We start from the raw sequence: 13,335 nt of genomic DNA on the forward strand, positions 1-13,335 counted from the left end.
CATGAAATTATTTTTACTTGCAAAATTGATTATAGATGTTATTCTGAAAATACAGATCGATCACCTAAAAGACAAACAAATTTTAAAAAAACGCTGAATATTTAAAAACACTATGACAAATTACTGTAATTAGTAGAGAAGTGTTATGCTAATAATGTTGTCTGAGGTAATTGCTTAAATCTAACTTTTTCAGCCAAACTGAAACAGAAAACTGTTTTCTATTTTCATCAGCATAATATGATATGGACAGAAGCTGTGTAGTGCTAGCAAATATTTTAGGCTTTGCAAACAAGTATTCTGCCTCTTAACACTAGATGGCAGACAAAAATGAGAAAACACTCCCTTGTTTTCAGGGATGGAATATTGAATTTACAACTTGAAAGAACAGTCACTGAAAACTCTCAAAGTAATAAGAATTAAGGAGATTGAACACGTGCTTGTGACAGCATGGAAAATTTCTGCAACCTTTCATTCAGACGTGTTTTTTGGCAAAAACACTGAAAATAATCAAATGGAACTTTTCCTACATTGTTTTCATATTGCTTTTTTATCTGTTACTTCCCTCTATATTTTGCTCTTGTCAAAGAGCTAAAAATTCTAGGAGCCGTTAAAAGGGTTAGGCAGCTCAAATAAAAGAGAAACTTCCAAAAAAACCTGTCCTTGCCAGGTGGTCACATCGCTTTGAAAATGTCTTCTGTAAATCAAAGATCAGATGATGTAAGACGTTGCAGCTGCTAAGTATCTTTGCCTTGCATCAATTACCCGAAGTAATTGGGCTGCTTTGCTTCTTATTGTCATTGAATCTTAGACAATAATGTGGAAGTAACATGTTTACCAAGGGGGCAACTCTCTTCATAAAATATTATAAATTAGTGTGCCAAATATTATGTAATCAGGGTTCACCTAGAAGCCAGTGAATAGTTTGAGTTGTTATCCACCCCCTCTCCCAGATATATCCTTCAGAAAAGTAGGGTCAGAATCCCCAAGATTCTGAATCTCATTTTAAGATGTCAGTTCTAGTTAATCATGATGTGCATACACAGTACTAGAACCATAACAAATCCCACCTTCTCTTTCTTTCTTATTTCTTGTACTGTGGCTGCAGAGATAGAAAGCCAGGGTGGCTATTTCCAGTGCTGGCAACTTTATGGACTGAAATCAAAAAAGACCCAAGTTATTCTCATGATATTTTCCCTGGTGGAGTTCTTCCAAATGAGAAAGGTAAATGGACTGGAATGGAAGGTTAAGTGCAAAAGTAAGTATGACTTGTCTGTTTCACAGTTAGAAGTTCAGCCACAGAGAAGTTCATAGCTTCTGGATTTGGTTTCTCAGATTATTCTCATTACTTTTCATTAGCTTTTGGTATAAAATGTATATATAGGAGCAAATACCAGACTGCAGCACTCCCCTTCTCACAGGAGTGCTTTACCCACAAAGATAGATGGCCTTTTTTTTTTCCAGAGCTTCTTATTGGTTTCATGAATTCTTATGTTTGTAGTCACCTGGTTTCAGCAAAAGGAGAAAACATTTTACATTCTGCTTTGCCAATAAGTTGGTGAACAGGAAATTCTCTTAAGAAATCAGAAATGTATATTTAAACCTTCTCAGGCTGAAAATAGCACTGACACCATTTTTTCCAACACCTGGTTAAGTATTCCATTGAAAATAATCCTTCCCTAGATATTGTCAATGGCTTCGTTCAAGTTCTTCTTCCTTCCTGTTCCTGGTGTTCCTCCTTTCTTCACCCAGGAACCTCCATTTCCTCTCCCCATTTGAAAGCACTAGACAATTTTCAGCCTGTTACTTGAAGGAATGCTTGTAAGGCATCATTAAATGAGTTATAGGCTCTGCATTTTGAATGCATAAAGGTACCTGGCTTTTGTGCAGAGTTAAGACTCTAGATTACCATCAGGATCTGGAATTTAGTGATGTCCTGCTCCATTCATCTTCCTGCTTTGCTAAATCCAAGCACTTTTGTGCTCCCCACACAACATAAAGATTGGATCCCTAAATAAGGGATCCTGCTCAGGGAATTGGTACCTGAAGTCCTTTACACATCTGTCCTTGATTTCCTGTCTCTGCACTGCTCACAGTCGATGGTCTCTGCCCTTTTGTGCATTCTAGAAATCCATCTGCCAAAAAAAGAGTATACCAATCAAATAATTGTATACTAGATAGTAATAATGTAGTTGATTACTTAGAATTTAAAATTCAGACTCGTGTTAGAGGTCATATTATAAATTCCTCTTCAGCCCCCTGTGATTATCATATGAGTCATTCTGTTACCTTTCAGCACTCAAGAAGCGATAGTTATGAATTTTGTTACTGCAGCATCTGTTTGAGAATGTGGTTGTACAAGTGTCACCCAAGGCTTTTGGTGCAAATGGAAGGAGATCAAAATGCACAGTTTCTTTAGGTCTGCTGGAATTAATTCACTGTCCACAGTGTTTGCAACTGCTTACTTAGTATTGCTGGAGAAACTGACTGTTGTTTTTAGTCACATTGTCTTTTAATTAAATTATTGACATTTGGCTGATCTTTGCTCTGAACCTCTAAGTATTGTACTAGGTACCATCTTAGCATTGTTGTCTTTATTAAAAAGCTCTGTTTATAACTTCTCATCTGTGGAAAAATTGCTTTGTAATTCTTCATCAAAACCAGTTCATCATAGTTCCTTCTCCTAAAGTTACACATCATTTCTCCATTTTTCTTGGCTCTGACCAGCCTTGTGAAGCTCCTTATCTGTCAGTTGTTTTCCACAACCCTGGTGGCATGTGAGCTATCAGGCCATTTAGCATCCTAATAGAGAACCCAGACTGTCTGGAATACTACCAATGAAAAAGACAAATTTTGGCAGAAGCCTAGGTATGATTTATAATGGTTTATTTCTGTCTTAAAATAGCCTGATGGAAGTTGTACAAGAAAGAGTAAAAGCTTTGCACTCTCTGGGTAAACACTTCATTAAAGTTGCATGAAATTTTACAGCAGCAATAGGAAAGAAGCATTACTTAGGGAATGACTTACAAGTTGTGTAAGATAATTCTAGCACCATAATAGGTACATGAATTAAGCAAACTGATTCCAAGCTTTGGACCCAGTAGTACCTTCACTCACTAACAGTGGTCACTAACAGCTGTAAATTCAGAAACTTAACTAAAGAATGAGGTCGGCAATAGCGAATAATAAAGTTCTTACTGAAACAGGTTAGAAGTTGTTGTTTCAGACGTAATCTCCCTAGGGATTAAAAAGAGGCACGTAGGACTCTACGTAGTTAGTGGTACTGTTTTGTGGTGAGTATCTGGGATGTGCCTAGTTACAAGTCACAGGGGGCTCATACACATTTTTTTCTTCCTCTGGCTTTAATGCCTGTGGCTAATTCCTTCTGGAGGATGCACTCAATTTAGAAAGGTCTTGTTCCAAAATATTGCCTAACAGTAAATATAGTTATTTGATATGTTGCAGTCCTGCATTCTAAGGCTGTATAGATCTACATTTGTTTTGATGTAGCCTTTAAAGTAAGGCTTTAAGGTATTACTAAAGTAATACTCTCTTCCTTTAAATACACAGTTAATTTCCTTATTTGAGAAATGAATGTAGTTTCTTATAAAGAAAGACATCCAGGTCATGTGTGTGCAGGAGAGCAGTATTTACACACACATAACACATGCACACCAAACACAGATGTGCACAATTCCCTTGTGGTGTATAAACAGGACTAGCAGGAATAGCAGCAAAATATTGTCCTGTGTTCATTTTAATGTTAATTTGAAAAGTTAAGGGTGGTTTCAGTTCATCTTGACTGGAAAAGGATGAGATTTTGCGTTGTCCGGACATTTTCTAATATTCTTTTGGCTTCACTAAGAGCTCTCCTTCCTGCCCAGAAGTGGTTTTGTCTGACTCAAAGCTTAACTCTTTCTGAGGAATAAAGTTATTGATGCTATTTGTCATTTTGTGTCTCCATGTGCGGTGACAATGGTGTTGGTAGCTGCCCACACTGCATGATTCATTATATACTGTCTGTAACAGTGTCTGTAATGTATTTGTCTTCTGTTGGCACATTGCCTTTAGATGTAACATTTTAACAATATAAGGTTGAAGTTAAATCTGTTCCAAAGAACCTTATATATTAATATAACTACTGTATTAATGGTGGTTTTTTTTGTTTTTTTTAAGAATCCAGGACTGCAGGAGATTGTACAGCATTGTTAAGGTGTACATAATTTTAGTCCAGTAAAAAAGATTTACAGCAAAGTAGTTTATCCATCATGTTCTGGAAATAAGCACTAATTACATTAGTGATAAATATGAACCTACTTTGCTGTAAATGCATCTGTGCTACAGGCTAAGTTTTGAACAGTAATCATATTTAACTTTGACTAATTTCCTGTAGGAAAGAATCCATTTGCTAACCATTGCACTACTTTCAGAAGAAGTTTCATGCTACTGATTTTTATTTACATTACTTAATACATCTCCTCAAACATAGTCTCTATCAGTAGGGAAAATTCAATGCAATGCTTTGTTGACTCCTTTTATCTGCCCTAGAATATATTACTAAGTAAGTATTTTATATAAAAAAATATTAAGAAGTGTTTCTACCCTCTTGGTAACTGAATCTTTTACTGCACATTCTAGTCCCTTCCTCCCTGTAAGGCCTATGGAAGATGTTTTTACGTTTTAGTGTAAATGTAATGTAGTGTTTGAAAGTAAATAGAATCATATCAGCACTAAGGAAATAATTTTTGATTTCTCTAAAGTCCTCTAAAGATGTAGCAAATCATGCAAAATTTTGGTTTTCATACTTAGTTGGTTTTCATGACTTGGTAAGTACAGTAACAATAATCTACTAGCTTTTCACATCTACAGAATCTCACCCAGATTTCTTACATCGAAAGCAGACAGCAATATTTTCCACTTGGTCTTTTTTTAAATAGGAATGTTTTAGAACTTGCTTATCCATTCCAAAGTAAAAGACTGCAAACCTATTCCTTCATAAGTTGTATTGAATAAGTAATGTCTGTCAAAAATTAAATGGTTTCTGGGTTTAGAAAGTGGTTGAAGGCATTTAACCCTAAAATGCATATATTTCTGCTTCAGCATATATTCCTCACCTGTCTTGGCAAAAAAAATCTGCAATGCACTGCAATTTATGCAGTTTTTGGAAGACCAAGATTATGTGGGACTTGACACACACAGGTCACATGGAATTCATAGATCAGGGGAAGTGTTTATTGCCCACCAGCTCAGCACTCCCCACTCACCACACATGGAACATTTCCTGTGGTCCTGGAGCCCCTCTACAGGAAAGGTGTTGATGAGCATGAGTGAGCTCAGCATAGCACCATGAAGATGGTCAGAGGGCTGGGAGATTTAGCCTAGTGAGGGAGGCTGAGTGAGCTGGGTTTGTGCTCTGCACCAGGGGGTGCAACAATAAAGAGGGTGGTATAATAGCTGTTTTCTTAACGTAGGGTAAACCCCAGAAATATGGATAGTGAGGAAATCTTAGGTCTCTTCCAATGCTGGGAACTCCATTTGTGTGCAGCATCAGATCTTCCCCTGCACAGATGCCATCTGTGGAAGAGTTTCTCCTTCTTCCCACAATGTGGAGCCTTTTCTTTTGTGCAGCAAACAATCACATGTATTTTCTCCTGACAGGCTGGGATGTCATATCATTCAAAATATTCACCACTGTCAGCAAAGGCTTTAAGTACAAGGCTCAGTAGAGCAAACATGTCCTGTTCAAGATCAATAACTGCTTGAATACAACATTTTCCATAATGCTCTCAATGTATCTTGCTCAGCCTGGAGAGACAGCTTCAGAGGCACTAACAGTGCCCCTGCAGTGCCTAGGAGGATGCTGGCAAGAGGTCCAAGCTGGGCTTTTACTTAAGTTGTGCCAGAAGTACGAGAGATGGGGAGGGTCTGGTGACACATAACAAAAACTTTTTCACAATGAAAATAAGCATTTGTAACCAGTTACCCAGGGAGGTTTGGAGTTCTAAGCTCTTGATGGTTTTCAAGACCTGACTGGACAAACCCTGTGTAAAGTGCTCTGAATTCTGTGTTGTGTCTGCCCTGAGCAGCTGTGTGATTCTGAAATTCAGAGCAGATAGCTAAATTGGAGTATTAATCTGTGAGCTGAATCTCTCCCTTTAGCTAACTAACAAAGATTAGATGAAAGTCCACTGAGAAGTTCAGCAGAATTTAATTACAATAATTTAGGAAAAGATTCTAACTTGGACAGTTGCAGTTTGGAATAAAGCAAAGCTGGGTAATGGGACGACATTATATTGGCATAAAATAAGAGCTAAGGCTACTTACACATTTTCATCTGTTAATTTTCTTTTTTCAGCAAATTATATTCCCAGAGTGGATTAAATTTCAATTTAACATTATCCTGACTATCTGCTTGCATGGATGAAAAAGATTGAAAGGGCACAATTATAAAGTTATGAAACCATTAACATATACTGAACGGATTATACGCAAGATGGAATAGAGTCTTAGATCACTAGGACAATTTGTACAGAGAGGGCCACCACCCTTTTTATAAACAGAGTGAAGGCTACTTGTTTCACAGAGTGCTTGCCCTTTAGACTGTGCCCACATGCTGGTCTGACACCTGGGCTGTTGCCCAGACGCTGTGTGCTGTGTGCATGTGTAGACATGAGGAAGAGTTGTGTGTTCCTAGGGGACTTGTTGGACCTTCTAGGTATAGCTGATAAAACACATTTTCCTGAAATATATATCTATCCATACCTTATGCATAGTGAAAAAATCATCCAAATAGGTATGCTATTCTGGTTAATCTTCCAGCAGTATTCCAGAATTGACTCCTGTTGCATATACTGATATTTTTGCATATAATTTCTTGATATTGAAATATAATAATGAAATATGAATTTATGTTTATCTTCCATGCCTGACCCTGAATTTATGTGCTCTTCAACATGTTCCTGTTTTAACCCACTTAATCCTTTCTCTGCCAAGATGTACGTGTTTACATCATACCTTGCTGGAAGAATTAAGATTCCACTTGGCTTTATTAAGTTGTAGAATGCAAATGGTCAAAGTAAATGATTATGGAGCACACAATTGAAACTTAGTCTTCATCAGAAGACAGAACCTGAGATCAGCCCAGCTGCTCTCCAGTGCAGTGTTTGCCATCAGCAGCATTTCCAGGGATTTATTATTTGTAGCCAATTCAATTGCTCTTCAGCAAGTTGCTGGGTGAAGGGAGAGTGAAGGTTAAGGCAAATGCATTTGTTCCCTTATGGTCTTGTTATGCCTATTTCCCACTAATTGAGATAGATTCCAAATTGAGGGGGAAAACTAAAAGAAAACAACCTCAGGAATCTAAGCTTCTTACAAATAGGCCTTAATTTAGGAAAAAAAAAATCAGGTATATTAGATTAAGTTGTTGTGATTCATACTCTTTGCAACACAGTCTTAGAGAAAAGCCTTTGTAGACTCAGGCAGCTGCAGCAGTGTTCAGCCAAGTCTAGATTAGGGATACATACAGCTGCTGTCAGTGGAAAAGTTTCCCGAAATTGTTTAGCTTCCCTGTTGTCTGTTCTCATAGTCTTACCCTTCTGTGAGCTATTAACATCCATTGCATAGTGGCAGATAAGGGGGAAAGAGGGAGTGAAAAGAGGTGATGTAGGTTTTATAAACTTTTGTAGTCTACCTCAGCATCCTGTTTATGAGATTTTCCCTTCATCTGTTTGTTGGTACATGAAAACCTTTAGTGGCAAAGAAGTGGTAGCCTGTCTATGAGCTTCCTGACGTGGTCTTATAATATAGTTGTGATCACAGTGATTAATCAGCTTAGGTGCAGTATTATGTACTATATATGCAGCATGGATTTTGCATTTTGCCTTACTGTTTTCCTCTTCAGAAAGAATGCAAATTACCAGTCTCCTGACTGTAACCAGAAGGATATGAGTGTGCTAGCTTCAAGTAAAATTGCTTACAAATATCTGTTATTTTTCCTATTAAACTAATCAATTCTATTAAATCTCTCTTGTGATTAAGAGGGTAGGCTTAAAGATGAAAAAAAAATTAAATCAGTTTAAATTTTCTATTCTTATTATCTGCCACTAACATTATGCAAAAGTCATATTGGAAAGTTGAAGAAAAATTAATTTCCTGTGTTCATGATATGATTTACTCCACAAAAATGAGAACGTTTAGATACCAAAAAATTACCTCGCAGGCTTTAGCACTATAGTAGAATAGAGAGCTTGGGATATTGTTTCATCATATAGACCTTTTCCTCAGTTGGATTTGCCACTGAATTTTCACTTCATTTTTTTTTTTAAATTAAATTCTCAGTAGACTCAAAGTCCCAATAAAAGTAATTTATTTCACATGTGCTATTTTTCATTTTGCTGAGAAAAAACCTCTGACTCTTGACCCTTTCTTGAAATAAAAATATTATTTTTAGGGCAGTACAAATATTTTTTCTTTTCATTTGAGAACCAGGTGACTCCAAAAAAGAGAAGAAGGAAAAAAAAGGTTATGGAAAAATGCATTTCTTTGTCAGTGCTTCATTTAGGATGTGGTCATGCCCCAGGAGCCTGGAGGTTGTGCTTGAGCTCAGGGACCCAATTTTATCTATGTATAAACCTTCCTCCTGCTTCTCCTGAAGTTTGCTCTTCTGGTTTGCATAGAAAAAATTTTGCAAGAACTCTCCCGAGTATAAGGTCATTTGAGTCTGGCCACAGCTATTTACAAGTTTGGGTTATGACTGAAGTGAGTAATTGAATCACGTTGAGCCTCTGAAGTTTGCCTTTTATTTATATATTTCCCCCAATTGTGTGTCTCGGTCTGCCATTGGCTGCTGTCCCTGCAGCCTACCCGAGGGCTCTGCAGTTACATAAGGCTCTGTCTGCTGGGAGCCTATATAAAGCCTTTTTGCATGCCAGCAAGAGACAGAATTTTGTCAGGATCCAAGTACCACTGCTTTAGTTCGCACGAGCAGGAAGATTTGCTTGAAGATATCCTGAAACTCGAACACAGGCTGGTTTGTTTGCCAGCCAGTGCTTCACAGCTGTCAACCTGAGTCGCAAGTGGCAGCTACTGTGAGTAGCTTCTGTGCATTATGAAGAATTTTTCATTTCCTATGCAGGATAGCACACATCAGACCGAGAGTCCTCCTCCTTACAGTTTCCTGAGTTTGACAAATCAGTCAGATCCTATTGGAAGACCAGAGAGAGATGAGCAATTAGCTCAAGTAGAGATTGCTGTACTGGGGGTCATATTTCTGACAGCGTCTGTGGGCAATTTCATTCTCATACTGGTGCTGTGGCGAAGAAGAAAGAAGCTGTCTAGGATGTATGTGTTCATGCTTCACCTCAGCATTGCTGACTTAGTGGTAGCCTTTTTCCAAGTGCTGCCTCAACTCATATGGGATATTACAGATGTTTTCATAGGGCCAGATTTCTTGTGCAGAATTATCAAGTATCTACAATTGCTGGGCATGTTTGCCTCTACTTATATGATAGTGGTCATGACAGTGGACAGATATCAAGCTGTTTGCTACCCTATGGTCACTTTTCAAAAGAAGAGAGCTCTCTGGAACATTCCCATTTGCACCAGCTGGTCCATAGCACTGATTCTTAGCCTACCACAGGTATTTATCTTTTCTAAGACTGAAATATCTCCAGGTGTCTTTGAATGTTGGGGTGAATTTATTCAGCCTTGGGGCCCAAGGGCATATGTGACTTGGATTTTTGTAGTTATATTCTTCATTCCCTCAGCAATCCTTATCACATGCCAGGTCAAGATTTGCAAAATAATCAGAAGAAACATAAATGTGAAAAAACAGAATGAATGTGAAGCAACAAATCAGAATCAAGTCCTGCCATCCCGAGCAAGCAGTGTGAACTGTATTTCAAAGGCTATGATCAAGACAGTAAAAATGACAGTGGTGACAGTTGTTGCATATGTTTTCTGCTGGTCCCCGTTCTTCATTGCGCAGCTGTGGTCCGTATGGTTCCCCAGCATCCTGACCGAAGGTAAGATGCTCTCTCTCCCTCCTCAGACACAGCTGCAGAGCAGGCTAGCACACTGCTGCCGAGTGCTTTATGCTTGCATTTTGCCTTTGTGTAAAGGTTACGTGTGGTCATTTGAGGAGGATTAAAAAGAAATACCTGGATTGGTTATCTGCTGTGTTTAATTAGGTGCAGGAAACTTCCTGTGTTATGTGCTTGAAACAACATGTGTCTATTTTGTGTGTGTGCCTTGAGGCATTAACAATTTATAGATTCATGAACAGCATGGTGAAAAGTATCATGTGCTTCAGCAAAGCCTCAGATTTTTAGAGGTTTTAGATATTATAGCAGCAGTATTCCTTGAGGTGAAAAGAAACAATTGACTATTCAAAGTAATAAAATTATTTCTTATTGACTGTGTGGAATAGTGATGTTATAAGACATCTGATTTTTTTTCTTTTAATATTGAAATCATATTCATGAAATCTCTGTAGTACACTATGAAATAACCAAAAAGTTGTCAACCAGCTGCTTATAAAGAAAAAAAGCAAGCCTGAGAGTTATCAAACACCATGCTGTAAACAATAGTCTTGTCAAACTTATGCTATTGCCTTCTTGTTAGACAAGTTAGACAGATTCTATATGTGACTTTAAATTCACCTATTCTAAATAAAGAGGTAAAAAAAAAGGAAAAAAATATAGTAGTCCTGCCCGATTAAAAGCAGTAGTTTCTGAACTTTGTTTTAAGAATTCTTCCTGTCAGTGTGAATTTGAGTCTTATTTTACATACATTTATGTCAAAATATATATCTGTATTTGTTTAACAGCTTAGAAATTGCTTTTAAAATTAATGCAACTCCATAAGAAAGAGCTGTATGAAACTATTTAACTCTGAATGCATACAATATAGTGTGTTTTATAGCTTCAGCCACTGAAAATTGCATTGAAATGGCAATTTCCTACTATTAGATTAGCTTTAATATATGAATAGATGCAGCAGACTGTAAAATGTGACTTATCTGTAAGAGTGTTTTATTTAGTCTCTTATTCCTTTAACTGTTTTGTTCTAGGTTCGGCATTCACCATTATAATGCTCCTTGGCAATCTGAATAGTTGTGCCAACCCATGGATTTACATGTATTTCTGTGGCCAGATCCCATATTGCACAAATAAGCAGCTGGAGAATACCTCGGCTCAAGAGGAATCGGTGTTCACGGGGAGCATTCATCTCGTAGACAGAGACCCTGAGGAAAACAGTACTTCTGCATAAATGCTGAGAGCTTTTTGTTGTTTTGTTGCATTCCCTCTGTTCAAAAGACACTAATATTTTACCACCATCCCTTATTTTGTGGATAAGGAAGCTGAAAAATTGGTTTTTGTTGTAAAAATAGATTTCTCTGCAGTTCTGTAGCGAATACAGGAAGTTTCTGCGTTGTGCAAGCCTGACTCAGTGCTTCAATCACCGCTGTCTTATCAGAATGAATTCCTGTAAGACTGACAAGGATACATGAAATTATCTTAGATGTTTTGTGTCCCAAAGTACTTCCCCATCTGTGATTTCGGATTTCTAAGTGGTAAAATTTTATTACTACCTGGTCCAGCAAATTGAAACACAGTTGAAAAGGAACCTGATACAATTAAACTTGAATATGTTTTCAGAGTGAACCATGAATTGTTCATCATTCTGGTGTGATTGGGGTACAGTGACAAATCTTGAGAAGGCAGCACAAAGTCAGAAAAAGCTTTTGCCAGGTCTTACTAGCACTTTGTTGAAATTAACTCTTTATATACATTTATAAAATGCCAAACAGCTTAATATAATTTAAAAAAAATAAAATTATTTGGTGTGCTTGTGACATTGAACCCTTACTTCAGTTTAAAGTTCCATTGTGGATCACAGGTGTCAGCAGCATAGCAGCAGTTCAGGTTTTTTCTCTTCACACCATGGGATTTGATTTTCCATGCATTTCCTGATGTGAAAACAGTTAACTGCACAGCTATGCACACCCCCCCAACACACATATACATACTCTAAATAAAAGGGGGTGCTAAGGGTGTACACTTCCATTTGGCATTCATGTGTTCTAGCATGGGATTTATAGGCAGAGAAACAATTATTATTCTATTCCTTAGTTCCCCTTTAGGTTCAAATTCAAATATTTCCCTTTGCTGTAAAAATAAATCTGCATATTTTTATCTCAAATGCTATTTGGTTGCTGTTTTTTGGGTGTTATATGCAGGTAGCTATTTATTTCCTTTCAGTGTCTGCAATCTGATCAGAGGAATATGGAAGGAATATCAGCAAGGCTCTTTCAAGTGAGAATGGATCTGCATTCCTAGGGACTTTTTGTGGCACTTACGTCTGGTGACATGTAATCTGTCTACATTGTACTGTGTTTCATCACATTTCAGTTTTCTGAGGGCTAGCAGTTTCAAATGTCAGTAGAAAAGCTATACAATTGTGGGGTTTTAATAGTCTTTAAATTGTAGTCAAATAAATATTGTTTTAAAATAAATACTGATCACATTGTGAGAAATTCTGCTGTAGAGTGAATAGTTACACATCAAGTTAATTTATGCTGCTATGACTGCATATTCTGTGATTTCTATTCTCTGTATAGTTAGACCAGATAAGGACAAGAACCAAATATTGCTGTTCTTTATAATGGGAAGAGCTTGTGCCCCAGCCCAGCTGACAAAGACAGGTCTCTGGCTGTTAGGAAGAGGAAGAAGGTGGGTAAAGGTAGATAGATATCAGGATAGACTGGTATTAGAGCCAGACAGGAATGGGAAATTTGTAAATTTATCTATCAGTGTTCTTGGAAGTTGTAGTTTGAGCATTTTGTGCCCTTGTTTTACTCTGTGTTTTGAGTCTTCCTTTGAACTATACATTTTTCAATTCACTGCACTCAGATTTCCAACAGGTACTACAGTATCTCATTAAAAGAGAGGGTTGACTTTAGCACAACTGTAGTCTGGCCAAGGTGTTTATTCTATATGTGGGAGAATCACTAACTCAAATTATGAGTCCCCAGGGGCACTGTGGAAGCCCATAAAAATGAAAAAAAAAAATCCAGCTATCAGATGAAAGCCTTTCTCATCAAAGCCTAGATTCTGTTTTCTCACACAAATAAATTCTGAGTAGAAAAATACCTAGTGTTCCCAGTCTTGAAATGAATTACTATGTTGTTGATGCTGGCACTGTGATACGCTTTCTGGTTATCTGGGTGGAGATTTTTTTTACTTTCCATGGTTTTGTTACTACTTGGGAAAGGCACAGTTCATTAAAAGGAATTAGATTCTTGCTTAAAAATTAGTAGTTTATATTTTGCAGTACAGA

At 37.4% G+C, this 13,335-nt stretch overlaps 1 protein-coding gene across 2 annotated transcripts; it reads left to right on the plus strand.

Annotated features, from left to right (window-relative positions):
• The first annotated feature begins 816 nt into the window (after positions 1-816).
• LOC111931852 (arg8-vasotocin receptor-like) lies at positions 817-12,511 on the plus strand. 2 transcript variants are annotated; one of them, XM_086884726.1, is made up of 3 exons: positions 817-1,255; positions 9,782-10,019; positions 11,066-12,511. In XM_086884726.1, the coding sequence occupies exons 1-3, from the start codon at positions 1,226-1,228 to the stop codon at positions 11,263-11,265; spliced, it is 468 nt and encodes a 155-aa protein (XP_086740852.1). In that variant the 5' UTR covers positions 817-1,225; the 3' UTR covers positions 11,266-12,511. The 2 variants fall into 2 exon arrangements, with proteins under 2 accessions (XP_086740852.1, XP_023786351.1); XM_023930583.2 differs by lacking the exon at positions 817-1,255 and having other exon boundaries at positions 8,908-10,019.
• Positions 12,512-13,335: the final 824 nt, after the last annotated feature.

This window comes from Cyanistes caeruleus, chromosome 4, assembly GCF_971803275.1.
Source record: "Cyanistes caeruleus chromosome 4, bCyaCae1.hap1.1, whole genome shotgun sequence".
Classification (NCBI taxonomy): domain Eukaryota; kingdom Metazoa; phylum Chordata; class Aves; order Passeriformes; family Paridae; genus Cyanistes; species Cyanistes caeruleus.

Bases quoted from the DNA above. Each gene is read 5' to 3' on its own strand.
- LOC111931852 (XM_023930583.2), top strand. From the start codon at position 9,104: ATGAAGAATTTTTCATTTCCTATGCAGGATAGCACACATCAGACCGAG. The intron at 10,020-11,065 runs GTAAGATGCTCT...GTTTTGTTCTAG, and splicing joins CCCCAGCATCCTGACCGAAG to GTTCGGCATTCACCATTATA.